Source organism: Malaclemys terrapin, chromosome 1 (genome assembly GCF_027887155.1).
Source record: "Malaclemys terrapin pileata isolate rMalTer1 chromosome 1, rMalTer1.hap1, whole genome shotgun sequence".
Lineage (NCBI taxonomy): Eukaryota > Metazoa > Chordata > Testudines > Emydidae > Malaclemys > Malaclemys terrapin.
In genome coordinates this window covers 89124894-89142302 of record NC_071505.1, presented here as the reverse complement: position 1 = coordinate 89142302, position 17409 = coordinate 89124894, and the positions used below count along the sequence as shown (strand labels likewise).

Below are 17409 nucleotides of genomic sequence, written 5' to 3'. Positions count from 1 at the left end.
CACTTGAAACCGGCTGCCAACTAGACATGGAGCCGCTGATCACTACATGTTGAGCCCGACGCTCTAGCCAGCTTTCTGTCCACCTTATAGTTCATTCATCCAGCCCATACCTCTTTAACTTGCTGGCAAGAATACTGTGGGAGACCATGTCAAAAGCTTTGCTAAAGTCAAGGAATAACACATCCCCTGCTTTCCCCTCATCCACAGACCCAGTTATCTCCTCATAGAAGGCAATTAGGTTAGTCAGGCATGACTTGCCCTTGGTGAATTCATGCTGACTGTTCCTGATCACTTTCCTCTCCTCTAAGTGCTTCAGAATTGATTCCTTGAGGACATGCTCCATGATTTTTCCAGGGACTGAGGTGAGGCTGACTGGCCTGTAGTTCCCCAGATCCTCCTCCTTCCCTTTTTTAAAGATGGGCACTACATTAGCCTTTTTCCAGTCATCCGGGACCTCCCCTGATTGCCATGAGTTTTCAAAGATAATAGCCAATGGCTCTGCAATCACATCCGCCAGCTCCTTTAGCACCCTCGGATGCAGCGCATCCGGCCCCATGGACTTGTGCTCGTCCAGTTTTTCTAAATAGTCCCGAACCACTTCTTTCTCCACAGAGGGCTGGTCACCTTCTCCCAATACTGTGCTGCCCAGTCCAGCAGTCTGGGAGCTGACCTTGTTCGTGAAGACAGAGGCAAAAAAAGCATTGAGTACATTAGCTTTTTCCACATCCTCTGTTACTAGGTTGCCTCCCTCATTCAGTAAGGGGCCCACACTTTCCTTGACTTTCTTCTTGTTGCTAACATACCTGAAGAAACCCTTCTTGTTACTCTTAACGTCTCTTGCTAGCTGCAACTCCAAGTGTGATTTGGCCTTCCTGATTTCACTCCTGCATGCCTGAGCAATATTTTTATACTCCTCCCTGGTCATTTGTCCAATCTTCCACTTCTTGTAAGCTTCTTTTTTGCGTTTAAGATCACCAAGGATTTCACTGTTAAGACAAGCTGGTCGCCTGCCATATTTACTATTCTTTCTATACATTGGGATGTTTTTTTCCTGCAACCTCAATAAAGATTCTTTAAAATATAGCCAGCTTTCCTGAGCAACAGTGGCCAATGTCAGGTGCCCTAGAAGGAGTGAACCTAACACATAATGATCAAGTGATCTCTCTCCTGCCATCCATCTCCACCCTCTGACAAACAGAGGCTAGGGACACCATTCCTTACCCATCCTGGCTAATAGCCATGAATGGACTTAACCTCCATGAATTTGTCTAGTTCTCTTTTAAACCCTGTTATAGTCCTAGCTGCTGCTGCCTCCTGTGCTTGGGCTAAAGAGAGGACTTTGGTCTCCAAAGCTCTTACTCTGGCACTAAATTCATACTGAAAGTTAAAAAGACAAGAATGAACAATCAAATGTGGGTTATGGGATGAGAGTCACAAAAGGAGCTTTTAGCAATCCAACTATATCATATACAATTATATAATACTGCCCCTTCCCATTGATATAGTCAATCTCCTCTCAGTGATGCTTTCAGCAAGTGGTTCTCAGACTGTGGTTTGTGGAGCACTTCCAGATGGTCTGCGGAGCTGCTTCTGTCATGAAGCGAAGTAGCAGCCATCTTCAAGCAGTGGCCCATCCTGCTAGTGTGGCTCATCACCAAACTTTGATGGTTTCCACAGACTCTTTTAGCTCACTAAGCTAAGGAAAAACAAGCCAGCCCTTCTCTGCACCCTGCACAGCTATTTCATAGCTTTCTTGGCCAAGTGTTTCTTTTGTGTAAATTCTGCTGCGATCAAGTTTGTAAAGGACACTAAAATTAGAGGGATAGTAAATACATCAGAGGTCAAAAACAAATTGACAGGTAATCTGGAGAGATTGTAGTAATGGAGTCTTCAGACCCCAAGAAGAGACTCAGGCCCAGGTATTTAGGCTCCTAACTTCCACTGATTTTAATAGAAGTTAGAAGCCTAGATAGCATTTTGGATCTGGGACTCAGTCTCTCTATGTGTAAAGTGCTGCAAGCAGGGAGAGAAAATAAACAGCACAGAAACAAAGCAGGGCAATAGAATCTATTTAGGCATATGTGTTTATTTTTATCTGGTCTCTTCAGATCCGTCCCAATATTACCATTTTGTGTAGCTAAACACTATAGCTGCCACAGGGATAGTGTGAACAATGGAAGGGGATGTATCTACCACAGTGAAAAGTGATGTACAATGTCAAAAAGTTTGAGAACTACCATGTGAACCTGTTAATCAACAGTTCCTTTTGGGGAGAGGTGGAAGGTCTCTCTAGGTATGCAGAGCTGGAGACCTCCCCTGCTCCTGCTATCCCTTGTCCCTGAAGCACTTGTGTTTTTCTTTGCAGTAACATCTACTTTCAGAACAACACCAAATCAGACAGTTATATGCGGAATGTCCTTGTCTTGACGCTGCCACCACCCAGTTACACACTGAATTCCACAAATTCCACAGAAGAGCACCTGGTAACCACACTATTTCATATCTGATCATTTCATCCAGCCCACTTGTATTCACACAAGAGTGTTCCAAAAAAAAAAAAAAAAAAAAAAAAAAGGCTGCTACTGACTGTACTCATCCCACAAAACAAATTAATCACATTGTAAAACAGCAGCGTGGTATAGCAATGTTTAGCTCTTCATGTCATGACAGTGTGACATCTGATTCTCCTGCTGTAAACTGACATCATGATGTAGGGTTACAGCATCACAAAGCAAAGATTCAAGATGGTTGTGCTACACTATGAGGCCCAAACTAAGTTCAAAGCTTTTAATTGGCCTGCAAATGTCTAGTTTATGGGACTTGGGAGAGAGCTGTGAAAATTTTTACTCCTGGGGGAATTCTGTGCCACGGCGCATGTACAGAATTTATGTCCCCCACAGATTTCTTTGTTTCCCCACAGAAAAATGACTTTCTGACGGGGAAGCAAAGGGAAGCCACAAAAGTTGTCATGCCACAAACAGCAGTATGTTTCAGGTGTCCAGGGCAGCCAGCAGAGTGGTAGATCACTGTGGGTTGGGGGCAGGATTGGAGAAGACATGGCTGGTGGCTCATACCCTGCACCAGGCTCAGCTGCTAGTCCCGGCTGAGATGGGGAGGATGGGACTTCCTCTTCTCCTACACAGCATCTGGGGCCGGGTCAGACCCACCCCCAGATCTCCCCCGGCTGTAGGAAGCTCTGCAACCCCCCGCCCCCCCAGCACTTCCTGCACCCATCGTTCCTCAGCTGCAGGGGGAGGGATTACTGTACAGGGAGCTGCTCCCCCATTCGTCCAACTCCTGTGCATCCAGACCCCTCTCATACCCAGACCCTCCCTCTGAGCCTCACCTTACGCCTGCACCCAGAACCCCCACGACAAGCCCCACTCCCCCTGCACCTGGACCACCCCGAAGACCACCCACACCCAGATCCTCACCCTACTGAGCCCCAACCAGCTGCACCTGGATCCCAAACCAACTGAACCCCACTCCCCCAGCATCTGGACCCCTCTACTGAGCCCCCACACCCAGACCCCTGTGCTGAGCTCTATCCCGTGCCCACACACTCAGACCCTCCCTGCTGAGCACCAACCCGCTTCACCCAGTACAGTCCCATTACTGTTGCACCCAGAACCCCCCAACAAGCCCCTGTGCATCCAGATCCTGCCTGCACACAGCTCCCCCACTGAGCAACCCACACCCAGATTCCCCACACAGAACCCTCTTAACCCACACCTGGATCCCCCCATGCTAAGCCCTCCACACTTGCATCCTGCCTTGCTGAGCCTGCCTGCCCACACCTGGCACACCTGGCATGGAGGGGCAGGCCTTGGGGTGTTTCTGGGGCAGGCCTGGTCCTTGCGCTGTGTCAGGGTTGGGTGCAGCCTCACTGCTGAGTCCATGTCCGGGGGGAGCTGCACAGTGATCTCCCACTTCTGTGCAGCCAGTGGCCTGTGCTCCCCAATGCCATGCTGGAGCCTCCACATTTATTTGACAAGCACAATTTGCAGAATTTTAATATAGCGTGTACAGAATTTTTAATTTTTTGGCACAGAATACCCTCAGGAGTAGAAAATATGGACTGTACCTCAAGTTTTGGGGTGACTGTAAAGTCTATGAGATGCTTTCTACAGTAGCTATACTACATAATTCAGGCCGGATTTATAGATGTGGTGGGGCTGTGGGGGAAAAAGGAGCAGTGGCCAGGTTTCAGAGACACAGACTGTGGGGAAAACAAGGGCTGAGAGACAGAAACTCTGCTACACTACAGAGGAAGCCCGGGGAAAAAGGAAGGGTCTGCAATTGTGATTTGGGGGGGTTGTGGGAAGACAGAGATGACGCACCTTGCTCCCAAAGGAGAATAGGTGGGGGATTTGGAGGTGGGAGAGCCTCTTGTAACAGGTTTCTAGCTGAGCAATACAGGTACAGGACTTAGTTGCCTTGCTCTGTGCCCCTGGGGATAAGTGCAATGGTATCGCTACTGCTCTCTGGTGCAGAACAACAGAATAAACTCTGATGAAAAGTAATTCAGTGATTTTTTATGGGTGCCCTTGCTCTGCCCTTTTGGGGCCTGTCATCTACACTGTCACAGCAGATCCAGGGTTGTTTGGAGGTTGTGCTGCTGCATTTCTTTTCTGGGTCAACTTTCTGCTACCTGGGTCGCATCAGAAAAAAGTCAGGCAGGACCAGTGCCTTATGTACCTTTAATATCACCAAGTCTCCCCTGCAGGCTTCTAGAAACCTTGAGGCGCCATCAAGTATTATAGACTAGTGAACTAAACCCAAGGCATGGAAGATTCAGAAATCAATAGTTCTCAGGAGGTGTCTACTGGAAAATGCTTTTGACCCACAGAACCTCTTGCTATTCCAGTCCTTGGGCCTCCCCAGTTCTGCCACTGCACCTTATATCTTGACCTGCAGTACCTCTTACTACAGACCTATAGCTCCACCACCTCACTTTGCTTATACACCTCAATCCCACCTTGCAGCATCCTATTTTTCCAAGCCTGATCCCCCACACACCCCTACCAATGCACCTCACTCTGATCTGCAGCAGCTTCTGCTGTTCCATTCCTGAAGTTTCTCCTGAGCTGATACTCCCAACTATGCTGCAGTTTTGGATGGAGGTATAAACAGGCTGTGTTGCCAACTTCTTTTTTTCCCCTATTCTAGCTGAATAATGACTATATTGTCGGCTATTTGGATGGAGTCTTGCTCTTTGGACACGTCCTGAAGAAACTTCTGCTCTCCCAACAGCCAATTGGGAGTCCCGCTGATTTCATTCAACAGTTTCGGAACATCACATTTCAAGGTAATCAAGTACAATTCTGAGCAACAGCTCACTGAGTGGACTGTGGGGAGAGGGAGTTTGTTTTCCAGGTTGGCATGAGGGGAAGTCCTCTTACTGCTGAACGGGTTCAGACTCTGCAATGAGTTGTCTTCCCTCTTGTTCTGTTCAATTGATGTTTCTAAATATACTATGATAATCAGCACTGAAGAAACGGACTAACCAATATCCATACACAGAGAATCCCCCTCCATATACATCACATACAAAATAAGAAATGAAACATTTTATAAATTTAAATTAGGACCAAAGTGTTTGGGGGCCAGAATCTCTCCTGGGCTGCAGGCTCTTCACACTGGTCTGGACGTGTAAAGGGTACAGAAATGACCACTCCCTGGTCAGCACAGAATAAAATGACACATGTTAAGCTCCCTGGCCTTATTACATTGTACTTTTCTGATGTAGTTATAGAGGACTGAATTGTCTATATGGGGAGTATAGCCTGGGTGAACCAAAGGATGTGTAATTGTGAGGCATCCAAGTGGGTTGCAGAGTCCATTAGACTCTTCCCTGTCATCTGACTAGCATCCGGGTTTTATTTTAGGCTAGACACAAGGTTGGATGAGGATGAAGTATACATAACATTGAACCAAATCCATCTCTAAGCTTCATCCCCAAAAATGTAGCCAGTTCTTCTTTTGTCATTGTCCTGGATAGTAGTGTGGGGAGTATGTATAGTAGATAACGTTCAGCCACAGCTAACATTGGCCAAGAAAGCATCAGCATCAATTTCACCATTGACTTCAGAGGGAGCAGAATTAGGCCAACACTGAGTGCTTTTGAAGATTACACCCTAAAATCCTTAGTCTGTAACATTAACATATCCTGAGTTATGGAATGTATGTGTTCCCCACCATAAGAAAGAAAGCAGCAGGGTAAGAAAAAGTATGGTTAAAATAGCAAGGTACACAAGGTTATTAGACCCAAACAGCTATCCCTCAAAAGATGAAAATCTAGCCCAAGTGAAGCCAATAGAAAAGAACATAAATTATCTCTGTATTTCCCTCCTTGTTAACAGACTTTGAGACCAAGGATAGAATCAGAGTTTCCTTCTCACCTCTAGAGATGGTCCCTTGAAGGCACACTGGCAGGATCAGTGTATGGAAATAAAACAGACTGGTTGCTACATGAGTTGTATCTTTTCTGTGGTTAGGGAGGCTTCATTCTTCAGTATTGTCAGATCTACTCCTTTACCAATTTCAAACTCACATTTTAAAGCAAAAATAGTATGGAAATAGGGGAGAAGCAGAGGCTGAATAAGCTGATGTGGGTGCTAAGAAGGGTGCTGTTGTGTAGATGCAGAAGGTTAATGGGAAGAAAAACCCTAACATCAGAAGTCTCTTAATTTACACCTCTCTTCTTGTCACATGTTAATGCTTCTTGGGATAGTGCCAGGCTCCTTCATTGATCTGTTCCTTGTGTCCACAGGTGCACTGGGTCCAGTGACCCTGGATGAATTTGGAGATCTTGATGTCAATTTGTCTCTATTGTATACATCAGTAGATACCTATCACGTATGTAATTCCATTAAGAAGGTGTTCTGTGGTGATCTGTGAGAGGGGAACTAGAGGCCCTGGCTTAGAGTGTGACTATGACAAGAGAGATAGCCAGAGCTGAAATGGAGGTGTACTAGAGCTGTCTGTGTGCAGGTGTGGGGGCTAGGGGTCCCTTCAAGTCCCCTCCAGACCCCACTTCAGGTCCTTGTACTGTCTTTCTCATCCTGCTGGCAGCTGCCCAAGGGATCCTTGGAGCAAACAAACAAATGAAAAGTCTCCTCTCTTTTTTCCCTTCTGGGAGACAGGAGTCCATGGGAAATTAAAGAAAAGTAAGGGTGACCTGGGACTCAGGCAGTCTTCCTGGGTCAGCTCTTTGGGTTTAGTCTAGATGGGGGTCTATCTCCAGCCCCTCCTCACGGGCATGTTGTTTTGCGGCTCAGTTGTGCAGCTTTGGGAGAAGTGAAGCTTGTTGCTGTCTCTCTGGGTAAGCCTAGCTTGGCTTTCAGAGGCAGGGCAGCCTTCATCCTGTTCACTGCCCCATCCTGGGCCAAGTGTTCCCTTTTAAGCTCCCCCCCACTCCAGGCAGAACAAGCCTTGCAGGTGTGCCTTGTTGGTGTTGAACAGGCCCAGGGGAACTTGTTTATCTCCTCTCTGCCATTTTGAGAGCATGCCCCTTCACAGCAGCACAATGAGGCAAGTGGGGAAAGAAGTCACCCTGATGACTTGGTAGACTGATGCAGTCAAAAACACCAGACTTTGTGGGACTGCTGCACTTCTGGGGAGGACAGAGGAGTAGTACAGGCAGAATGTGAAAAACAGAAACATGACCCAGACTGGAAGGGACACATCACTGCAGCAGAGGACATGAGTCTATTTTGCTGGAAGTTGTGTAGTGCATTATGGGAGGATGAAGCAAAGGAAAGGGACTGAGCATGAGAGCTATTAACGAAGTTCATTTCTATATTCTCTCACAGTTCAAGACCCTCCTGCAGTATGACACTCATCAGAATAAGACAGAACCAATGACTACCAGCCCATCTTTCAGCTGGAGGAAACGGAAGCTTCCTAATGATATTCCAAGCACTGGTGAGATACCTACTAAAACTGGTTCATAATGGAGGGGGCTCATGCACCATTAAGATAACACTTACAGTGCAATGTGGCCACCCAATCTTAACTGCCATAGGGATGTCAATAGGAGCAGCTCCTATTGGCTGGGCCACTTTCCGCCACTCCCATTGGCCAGGAACAGCGAACCACTGCAAATCTAGAAGTCGAACTTCTGATATAACCAGATTTTTTGCAGCTTAGGCAAAACAAACGAAAATGCTTTCCAAAGCCAAGAATTTAAAAAGGCTTCCTCCAGCCAGTTTCCAAACAAATATATTCAAACAGAAAATGGCTTTAGATAGCCAAAGTTTAAGTTACTGTTACCCAGGGCCGGCTCTGGCTTTCTGGACGCCCCAAGCAAAAAAAAAAACAAAAAAAAACAAAAAAAACGCGGCGGCCAGAACAGCAAAGTAAAACAAAACAAAACAAAAACCTGCAGCGCAGCCAGAGCCAGGGTGCAGGGGGACTCCCTGCCCTGCAGATGTGCCCCAGCTAGCAGGGGAAGGGGAAGGGAGCGGGGCGAGAGAGAGAAGGGGGGCGGCTAGGGCTTCAGTGGGGCGCTGCCACGCGGCCCCTCCCTCCATGCTCCCTGCCGGGAGGGCTCCGCACCACTCCAGTTGGCTGGGAGGGAAGGACGCGGGCTGCCCTGCTGGGCTTGCTGCAGGGCGCTCCCGTCCTCCATGCCACCACCCCCTACAGGGCGGCCGGAGTGGAACAACAACAACAACAACCAGCAGCTGTGCCGCCCTAGGATTGGGCGGAATGCCACCTCCTACAAACTGCCGCCCCAAGCACCAGCTTGCTCGGCTGGTGCCTGGAGCCGGCCCTGCTGTTACCATCCACCTCCCATCAAAACTGTTCTAACTAGCTATGTCCTCTTTCCTCTAGAAAGCTAACCAAACTCAATAACTAGAACACCACCCTTTTATAAAAACAACAAGGAGTCTGGTGGCACCTTAAAGACTAAACAGATTTATTTGGGCATAAGCTTTCGTGGGTAAAAAAACCTCACTTCTTCAAATGCATTTGAGGTTTTTTTCCCCACGAAAGCTTATGCCCAAATAAATCTGTTAGTCTTTAAGGTGCCACCAGACTCCTTGTTGTTTTTGTGGATACAGACTAACACAGCTACCCCCTGATACTTAACCCTTTTATAGTGTGTAATTTGCAATTGGTGATGCAATTCTGCTACTCTTCCCCATGACATCCCTTGAAATTAGGGCTTTTACCTTTGATTTTTCTATTGCTCAGAGTGTTAACGCCCACACTACCAATCCCTGGATGGGGTCTATACACTCCAACATAAATTGTATTCTGGTTCTTTAGGAAGAATACACAATATTAATTCGTGGTGGAATACTGTTTAGCATGCTATAGTGTCAGTAGCCATAAGAGGGTAGCAGAGCCTCAAGAATAAAACTGGTGCTCTAATACTCCCATTTCAAATATCACATTATTAAAATGTGAGTTTGGAATCATGCAGGCTTCTATAAGTGAGACACATGTTTCAGGGGGTTGGCAGGGAGACACCTCATGACTCCTCATGCATATCTGCTTGACTGATTTATTTATTGGTGACCTGATGTCCTGCCTTCGTAACTGAAGGCCAATCTTCCACTGATTTCAACGGGCTTTTCATGAGGCCCTGAATATGTATTTTTTAATACAAGGTGTTCAGTGTTCTCACTAAGGTTGTATATTTTCCCATTTCTCTCCTTTGCAGGCCCGCACTTCCTGACTATTGCTGTCTTTGCACTCACAGGGACCGTGGTGTTGGTTCTGATCATCGCTTTGCTGGTGTTGAGGTACCAGCCTCATCTTTCTTCTCTCCTGCATTTGCTACTTCTGGGCCTGGGCTGTTTGATATCTCCTTGAAAATCCGTCCAATTATCTCCCACCCATCGGCAAGGCTCTTGTTGGCTTCTCCCTCTGTGTGTGCCACTCTGTTGTAGACACCACGCATGGCACCTGTGTTCAGCACTCCCTGCTTTGAGAAATGATCCAGTTGCTCAGGTAGTAGATGTGACAGATGATCAGGCCTATTCCACCCACTAGAAAGCACTGTTTCGCATACACACACAAACTTAGCAAGTGTCTTTGTGAGGAAAAGGCCAACTTTCAGACTTTTTCTCACTTACTGCTCACACTTAGCCCTTTCTATTACTCTACTATGTTTCTTTACCCTTTTGGTGACTTAACAGTTCATTCTGAAAGGATGACTCAATCTTGTGTCATTGCACAAATAAAAACACCAGAAAGTTTTGGTGCCACAGTTTCTAGACCCACTTTATCTCTTACTATTTTCCCAGACTTGTCTTGCCTCATTGCAGCTAGTTCACATTCTTTTTCTATGGATAAAATTTTCTGACTAGATTGTGGTATAGCTTCTATCATGGCGGAAAAATCAGATAAGTAGAAACTGAAACCCACTCTAGGATTCTCTCAAAGAAAAAGTTCAACCCATTTCCAGTGCATCTATATATCTCTCATATTCACAGGACTCAGAACCATCATTTTCAGTGGTTTTAGAGATGTATATTTTACCTGGACCTTCCACCTTTAGTAGCTCAGATGACTCCTTTTCCACAGATCAAAGGACTTCAGAGACAACAAGAAAATTGGATTCTATGAAAACCTGATTGGTAGCACACTTTAACCATTGTCATTTTGATGTGATGTGTTCTCCTTGCTAGTTAACAGTTTTCATGAGATAAGAATCCAAGTTGATGTAGTCAGTCCACACTTGGATGCCCAGCTGTACCCAAGAAACAGAAGAGCTCATTGTTCCCAAACCTAAGAACAAACATGCCAACAGACTGATAAAGTTAATCTGCATTTGTTTATTTGTTGAAGAGCTACCAGAAATTTGACAAAAGGCTATTTCCAGACACTTTGTACTGCTGCCAAAAGGTGCCACCTGAATCTATTCCAATGAATCTATTGATGGCAAAGATATCAATTGTTGAATTCCATTTAGAGTTTTATGCCACACCCATCTCGGTGGTCTCTGAGAGCCTCCAATGCAGAAGAAATTCCTGGGGATTCCTCAGAATCAATTCTTGCTATTTTTTTTCCAAAGAATGTATGCTTTGCATGTAGAAATGTTACCAAACTTCACAATCCTAGCTAATTCAGATGATGCAGTGGATTACCTCATAATTCTCAAGGAAGAAGAGAGACATGACAATGCCATTCTCTTTTGTCAGCCAGTTAATGTCCTGATTAATAACTGATTTTGCTCTTCCCATCAATATAGCCAAGCTCCACAAGCAGTCTACCTAAACTGAGGTCTTCTGACCCTAGTTTCAATTGTGCAGTAATTTCCTGCTCTAGTAAGTCTTATATCTTGATGATAATAATACTCCTAAGGATCCATTAGGCAAGAAAATGAACCAGAGCTCCAATCATTTCTTATATATCACCCAGTGTGTGGAGTTCCTAAACTATCCATACTTTTCTGGGTAGTTCTGACTTCCAAGTAAACAAATCAATCCAGAGTCCTCAAAAAACACAAAACCAGTATTAGACATTGGAAATGTCATTCCAGTCCAATAAGTGCTTAGGTACTAACACGTCAAATGGATCTTTCTTTTCTACTGGGATTAGTTGCCTTATTTATTGATAGTTCATAGAATTTTCTAGTTAAGATTATGAAATGGGAATTTCCCACAATTTAATGTTTTCCTAACCATCTTGAAATTTCTCCCTTATGATATCTCTCTGTTCTTGAATGCTATTAGAGCTTCATGTGGGGAATTCAGGAGAGATACAGTGAGACCCATATAACTAGAGCCCCATGATCTCATAACTGTCTAGCACTTTGATTGGTGCTCCTTTTGGCAAATTATGATGGTTCAAATGCAACTAAACATTCCAGACTAAAATCAGAAAAAACATTTACAGCTAAAAATGGACATTTCCTCCCTCTCCCCTTCGCAATGGCAGTTAAAATATGTTAGAAACATAAAATATTGATGTCAGTCAGCATCCTAGGATCTTCAGTGTTCCAGAGCATTCTCCAGCAGCCAATCACTGTTCAGGATTTGTCAGCATTCCACTAACCAATCTGTGGTGCCCATGTTTTTTATACAGGTGTAACCTGCATAGAAGAGTGGAAATTCCAATGAATTGTTTTCCTGTTTTCTTACAATTCTTCTGTTGAGGGAGGACATTCCTGCAGAAAAGACAGGGGATTCCATGCCCCAATTCCAAGGATTATTCCCCAGTATAATCAGGAAATCTGCCAGAGGGAAAGGCCCTCTACAAGAAGTCACCTTACTTCATTCTGCTGCCTCCCCATTAGCTTCCTGCTTTTCCTGGATAGCACAATTCATTTCTGCCAGAGCCTTGCTGCCAGGGGCTCATCTGATCCATGTTTGCCTCTGGGATTGCCTTCAGAGGATGTTCAATAACACAGAAAAGTAAACAGAATAAGCTACTGCAGACTCATTCTGCAGTAACTTGCATTGTCTTTCCCTGGGTGTAAATGTGAAGAATTAGGCAGCAATCTGCCAGCATTGACCCCTTCAAATCTATAGTGCTGAAACCTCAGAGAGACCAGACTTTCCTAGGATCAGGGGGAAAAGGAGAATGTGATGGAGAGGGTATTTCTCCCTTCCAGGCCTCAAAGCTGGGAGCTGTAGGAGCAGGCTCTCCAGGAATGCATGAAGAAGAGAGTGCAGGAGCTGGTGCGCAGGATTCTCTCTAGTACTCCAAGATTCCTCACCGCACTCAGCAGTATGGATTCCAGTTGTTTGATAGGATGATCTTAAACAGGTTTGCTTCTTTCACAGGAAGTACAGGAGAGATATTGCACTTCGGCAGAAGAAATGGTCTCACATACCACCTGACAAGATCCTGCCTCTGGAGACCAATGAGACAAGCCACGTCAGTCTGAAGGTAGGAGAAACAAGATATCCCCACGGAGGGAGGGTTGTGGGGGCTCAGAGTCTCTGCACTATCAAGGTTTAGTGTTAGACAAATGGTGACTACTGCTTGGGCTCTGACAATGGTAGAATTATCTGTTAAAACTGGTTCACTGTCTTTTCACCTGCTACGCACTGTACAGAAGAGGAATGAGATTAATCCCCAGTAACTTCCCCACTTAATACAGCAAGTACAAGTTCTTTGTACGACTGTGAAACAGGCAGGGTATTTCTTTCCAGGCTCTTCCATTGGGTTCCCTCATCATTAGTATCACAAATGACATCCCTTTTCAGGAAGGGGTTGATCCTTGTTTTGTCTGTAAATCACAGGCCAATAGTATTGATCAGGGGAAGAGACCCTGATGGCATATGGGAGTCGCATGTATGGTGATTGCATGCTCTGGGTCAGGGGTCAGCAACCTCTGGCATGCAGCTCACCATGTCAGCAGGTTCGGCCGATCGCGGCTCCACTGGCCACGGTTTGCCGCTGCAGGCCAATGGGGGCTGTAGGAAGTGGCGTGGGCTGAGGGATGTGCTGGCCGCGGCTTCCCGCCACCCCCATTGGCCTGGAGCGGCGAACCGCGGCCAGTGGGCACCACGATCGGCCGAACCTGCTAATGCAGCACATAAACAAACTGGGCTGGCCCACCAGGGTGCTTACTCTGGTGAGCCGCGTGCCAGAGGTTGCTGACCCCTGCTCTGGGATTTAGTTGGGCTCTAAAGAGAGACACACCCATGCAGACAGTACCATACTTTGGCATTATTTTTCTCTCTGCAGTCTGGTGCCTGCCAGGGTGGGGTTAGTATGTTATAATTGCTGGCTAATGGGTCTTCTTTGTTCCCCAGATTGATGAAGACAAGAGGCGTGACACAATCCAGAGACTGCGCCAAGCCAAATATGACAAGAAGGTAAAATGGGCACAGCATCTCTGCTCCCCTTCCCTTCTTTAGTGAGAGGCTTCTGTGAAAGGCAGTTGATTCTCTTCAGAGATCAGGAAGCAGTGCCACCCCCATTCTCATCTAACCTTGCTAAACTGGTGAGTTTATGGAAGGGGTGAGGCATTCATTTTCCTTTGAGGCCCCCTTGTATTAGCAACTGCCAGAGACAGAATATTGGACTCAATGAACCACTGGCATGGTCCAGAATGGCAAGAGGCAGGATCCAGGACATAATAGACCACTGGCCTGATATGATGTGGCATGAGATAAATTAGTGGACTAGATGGGGAAAGGAGGACTCTTATTTCTGTGTGAAATCCCCTGAATTTCAGTTGAACTTTTTGCCTGAGTAAGGTCACTCATGTGAATGAAGGGTTTGAAAGATCAGCCCCTTAGTCTGTTCCAGGACAACTTGGTAAATCTTGTGAAAAGTAATATAACTCCATTACTTATTAGTGGATAAGGATATACTCAAATACCAGAAGTAGTTTAGGGGAGCACAGATTGTTGTTGTGCAACTGCTATGGTTTCCTTCCAGTTGTTTTTTTCTTTCCAGGTGGTGATCCTGAAAGATCTCAAACACAATGATGGGAATTTCACAGAGAAACAAAAGATAGAACTGAACAAGGTAACTCTTTCATGTAGCAGCTAGACACTACAGAGTGAAGGAAACTAATTAGTGAACTCATACCCCCAAATCCATGTGTGTGTGTGTATGTCCATCCCACAGGCTACTGTAGCCTGAGGGCCCCTCTGTTTCTTATGGGGGGGGCTTCTGTACAGTTCTGATTCTGCACTGCAAGTCATTGAAGTTGAGGATGACTGAGATCGCTCATGAACTTGATAGAACCTTGTTAATCCACATTTTTATAATCAATGCTAAAAATGATGCTCTCTCTTTCCTCACTTCATACCAATCATTTAATAGTGGAGTGTTGTAGTCAAATCTCCTATTACTAAGGGCTAAATGCATCTCCGCTGTATACAAATACATCTCCATTAACTTTCACAGAGTTATACCCTATATTAGGGTTTAATTTGGCTTTAATACTTCATAGTATATTTTTAAAAAAATTAAGTACATTTTTACATTAGGGACAGATACATTGTAAAGTATTATAAGTAATTTAAATGAAACTGCAATAGCCTAACTAAATGAACAAAGTACATACTATCATGCAAGATCCTCATATTTTTATTATTTGTTCATTTACTAAATAATTTGCAACATTCAGTCATTTATAATGGGTATCCGTGTCCAGGGTGTGAAACTGTGAGGTTCTCCTGCAGAGGCAGTAATGGAGACAGCGGAGTTTGGAATACAGTAAACAGTCACTCCCCATGCTTATCTCCTAGATCAGAAGGCTCTGGAATGAGAGCTACCCTTCAGCAATCATCCACTTTGGTTCTCACACACCTGCACACAGAGAACCCACACATCATATCAGGGTCTGGGATTGAGAGCCCCTTCACAGCATCAGACTTAATTTTGGCTCCCACACTGTTTTTAATGGATACATTATTTTTGCTCTAGCTCCTCCAGATCGACTATTACAACCTGACAAAGTTCTATGGCACAGTGAAGATGGACACGATGATCTTTGGGGTGATTGAATACTGTGAGAGAGGATCATTGCGGGTAAATAACTGTGCAAGCCCCTCTTACCAGTTTGTAAAAGGAAATGCTAACCTGCCAGACGGCTGGGTCCTAGGGCGAGAGAAGGAAGAGGAGCAGAAGTGAAGTCAGTAATATTACTTCATAGATGTACTGAAATAATATCACTGACTTCTCTTCTGCTCCTCTCCCTTCTCCTGCCTGGAGTCGATCCTCAGCAGGTGTAAACTGGCATTGCTCCTGAGTCAATGGAAAGACTCTCATTGACTTCACTTGGCTTTGGATCACTCTCATAATTAAAGGATGCAATGACAGACAAGTCAGAATGTCTTGCTAGGTTTTGCGCAGTGTTCATGTAGGCAAACATTCACAGAGGCTCATTTTTGCTACTGGAAACCACAGTGGCTAGAAGTTAGATTCTCACCTTTTTGTAGTTGCTGTGTAGGACAAACTTATATTCCATTCCCTAGCCTCCAAGTAACCCAGTGTCTGTCATAATTTATGTCCTTCTTAAGTAAAACAGAGGGGTACCCCTTTTTAGTCATTGGCCAAAAGGCTGTGTGATTCAGAGCTTTGTTAACATTACAAAGCTATGCCTTCCCCGGCTGTTTCCTTGCTATAGATCAGCCCCTTTGTCTCCTTCTTGTCCTCCCAGGATGTCTTAAATGATAAGATCTCCTACCCAGATGGCACCTTCATGGACTGGGAGTTTAAAATCTCTGTCATGTATGATATTGCCAAGGTAAGTGAATTGGTGGCAATGAAGCATTTATAAACCTGTCCACATGCTATAAAACTTACATAGTGGGTAGCTATAGGTGACAAGGCCTAACATAATATATGATTTAGGTTACCAAGAGAAAAGGTACGGTCTAGTGGCTAGAGAAGGGATTTAGGTACTTGGAGCCCTAAATTCTATTCCTAGCTCTGCTGCTGATTTATGGTGTGTGGCGTTGGGCAAGCTGCTTAAAGGAAAACTCCAGTGTTTGTTCAGAATGGTAGACTCGCACCATCTTGTATCAAAAAGAACAGAATAGGGTTTGTTTTTTAAATGAACACCGTAGTTAATCTTTTAAATGTAAATCTTTCAATGGCTATTAGCCAGGATGGCCAGGGATGGTATCCCTAGCCTCTGTTTATCAGAAGCTGAGAATGGGTGACAGAGGATGGATCATTTGGTGATTACCTGTTCTGTTCATTCCCTCTGGGGCACCTGGCATTGGCCACTGTCGAAAGACAGGATACTGGGCTATATGGATCTTGGGTCTGATCCAGTATGGCCATTCTTGTGTTCATGGTAAAACTCACTACTAGTACTAGGTGTAACCATTTCAGGAAGTGAGGGCAAATTAGCCTGGGAAGAAATTCATCCTGCACTGAAATCAAGGCTGGTTTTAAGTAACCTTCACTACATACACTAAAAGCTGTGTTATCCGGCACCTTACCAGCCGGAAATTTCAGTAAACCAGCATTTCTGATTTTCACTGAAAGTCCTGTTTATAGTCTGGGTGGCGTGGGGCCAACAGGCTCCCTACCTGGCTCCTTGTGGCTCCCTGGAAGCAGCGACACATCCCTGCTGCTCCTAGGCGGAGGAACGGCTAGGCGGATCTGTATGCTGCCCCAGCCCCAAGCACTGGCTCCATTGCTCTCATTGGCCCACCTCTGCCCCCCCTCTTCCCGCCCCTGGCCATGCCCCCACTTGACCCCTTCCCCCAAGGCCTCACCCCCACCCCACTTCATGTCCCCATTCCACCTCGTCCCTGATTCTGAGCGTGCCCCATCCCCGCTCCTCACCAATCTTCCCAGCGCCTCCTGCATGCTGCTGCCACTGAACAGCTGATCCACAATGTTCAGGAGGTGCTGGGAGGGCAGGAGAGGAGTGGATCAGCAGAGGCCGCCAGTGGGGAGGAGGGACGGAGCTTAGCTGCCGGTGGGTGCTAAGCACCTGCTAATTTTTTCTCCATGGGTGCTCCAGCCCTG

At 45.7% G+C, this 17409-nt stretch overlaps 1 protein-coding gene across 2 annotated transcripts in view; it reads left to right on the top strand.

Moving 5' to 3' along the window:
- Positions 1 to 17409, top strand: part of LOC128838139 (guanylyl cyclase C-like) — a 145847-nt gene that overhangs the window by 92844 nt on the left and 35594 nt on the right. For both annotated transcript variants that reach the window (XM_054030063.1, XM_054030055.1), the window contains exons 7-16: positions 2366 to 2483; positions 5170 to 5308; positions 6773 to 6858; positions 7815 to 7926; positions 9674 to 9755; positions 12744 to 12849; positions 13722 to 13784; positions 14371 to 14442; positions 15349 to 15453; positions 16085 to 16171. In XM_054030063.1, coding sequence (XP_053886038.1) covers positions 2366 to 2483; positions 5170 to 5308; positions 6773 to 6858; positions 7815 to 7926; positions 9674 to 9755; positions 12744 to 12849; positions 13722 to 13784; positions 14371 to 14442; positions 15349 to 15453; positions 16085 to 16171 — 970 coding nt within the window. The remainder of the gene's footprint in view (positions 1 to 2365; positions 2484 to 5169; positions 5309 to 6772; positions 6859 to 7814; positions 7927 to 9673; positions 9756 to 12743; positions 12850 to 13721; positions 13785 to 14370; positions 14443 to 15348; positions 15454 to 16084; positions 16172 to 17409) is intronic.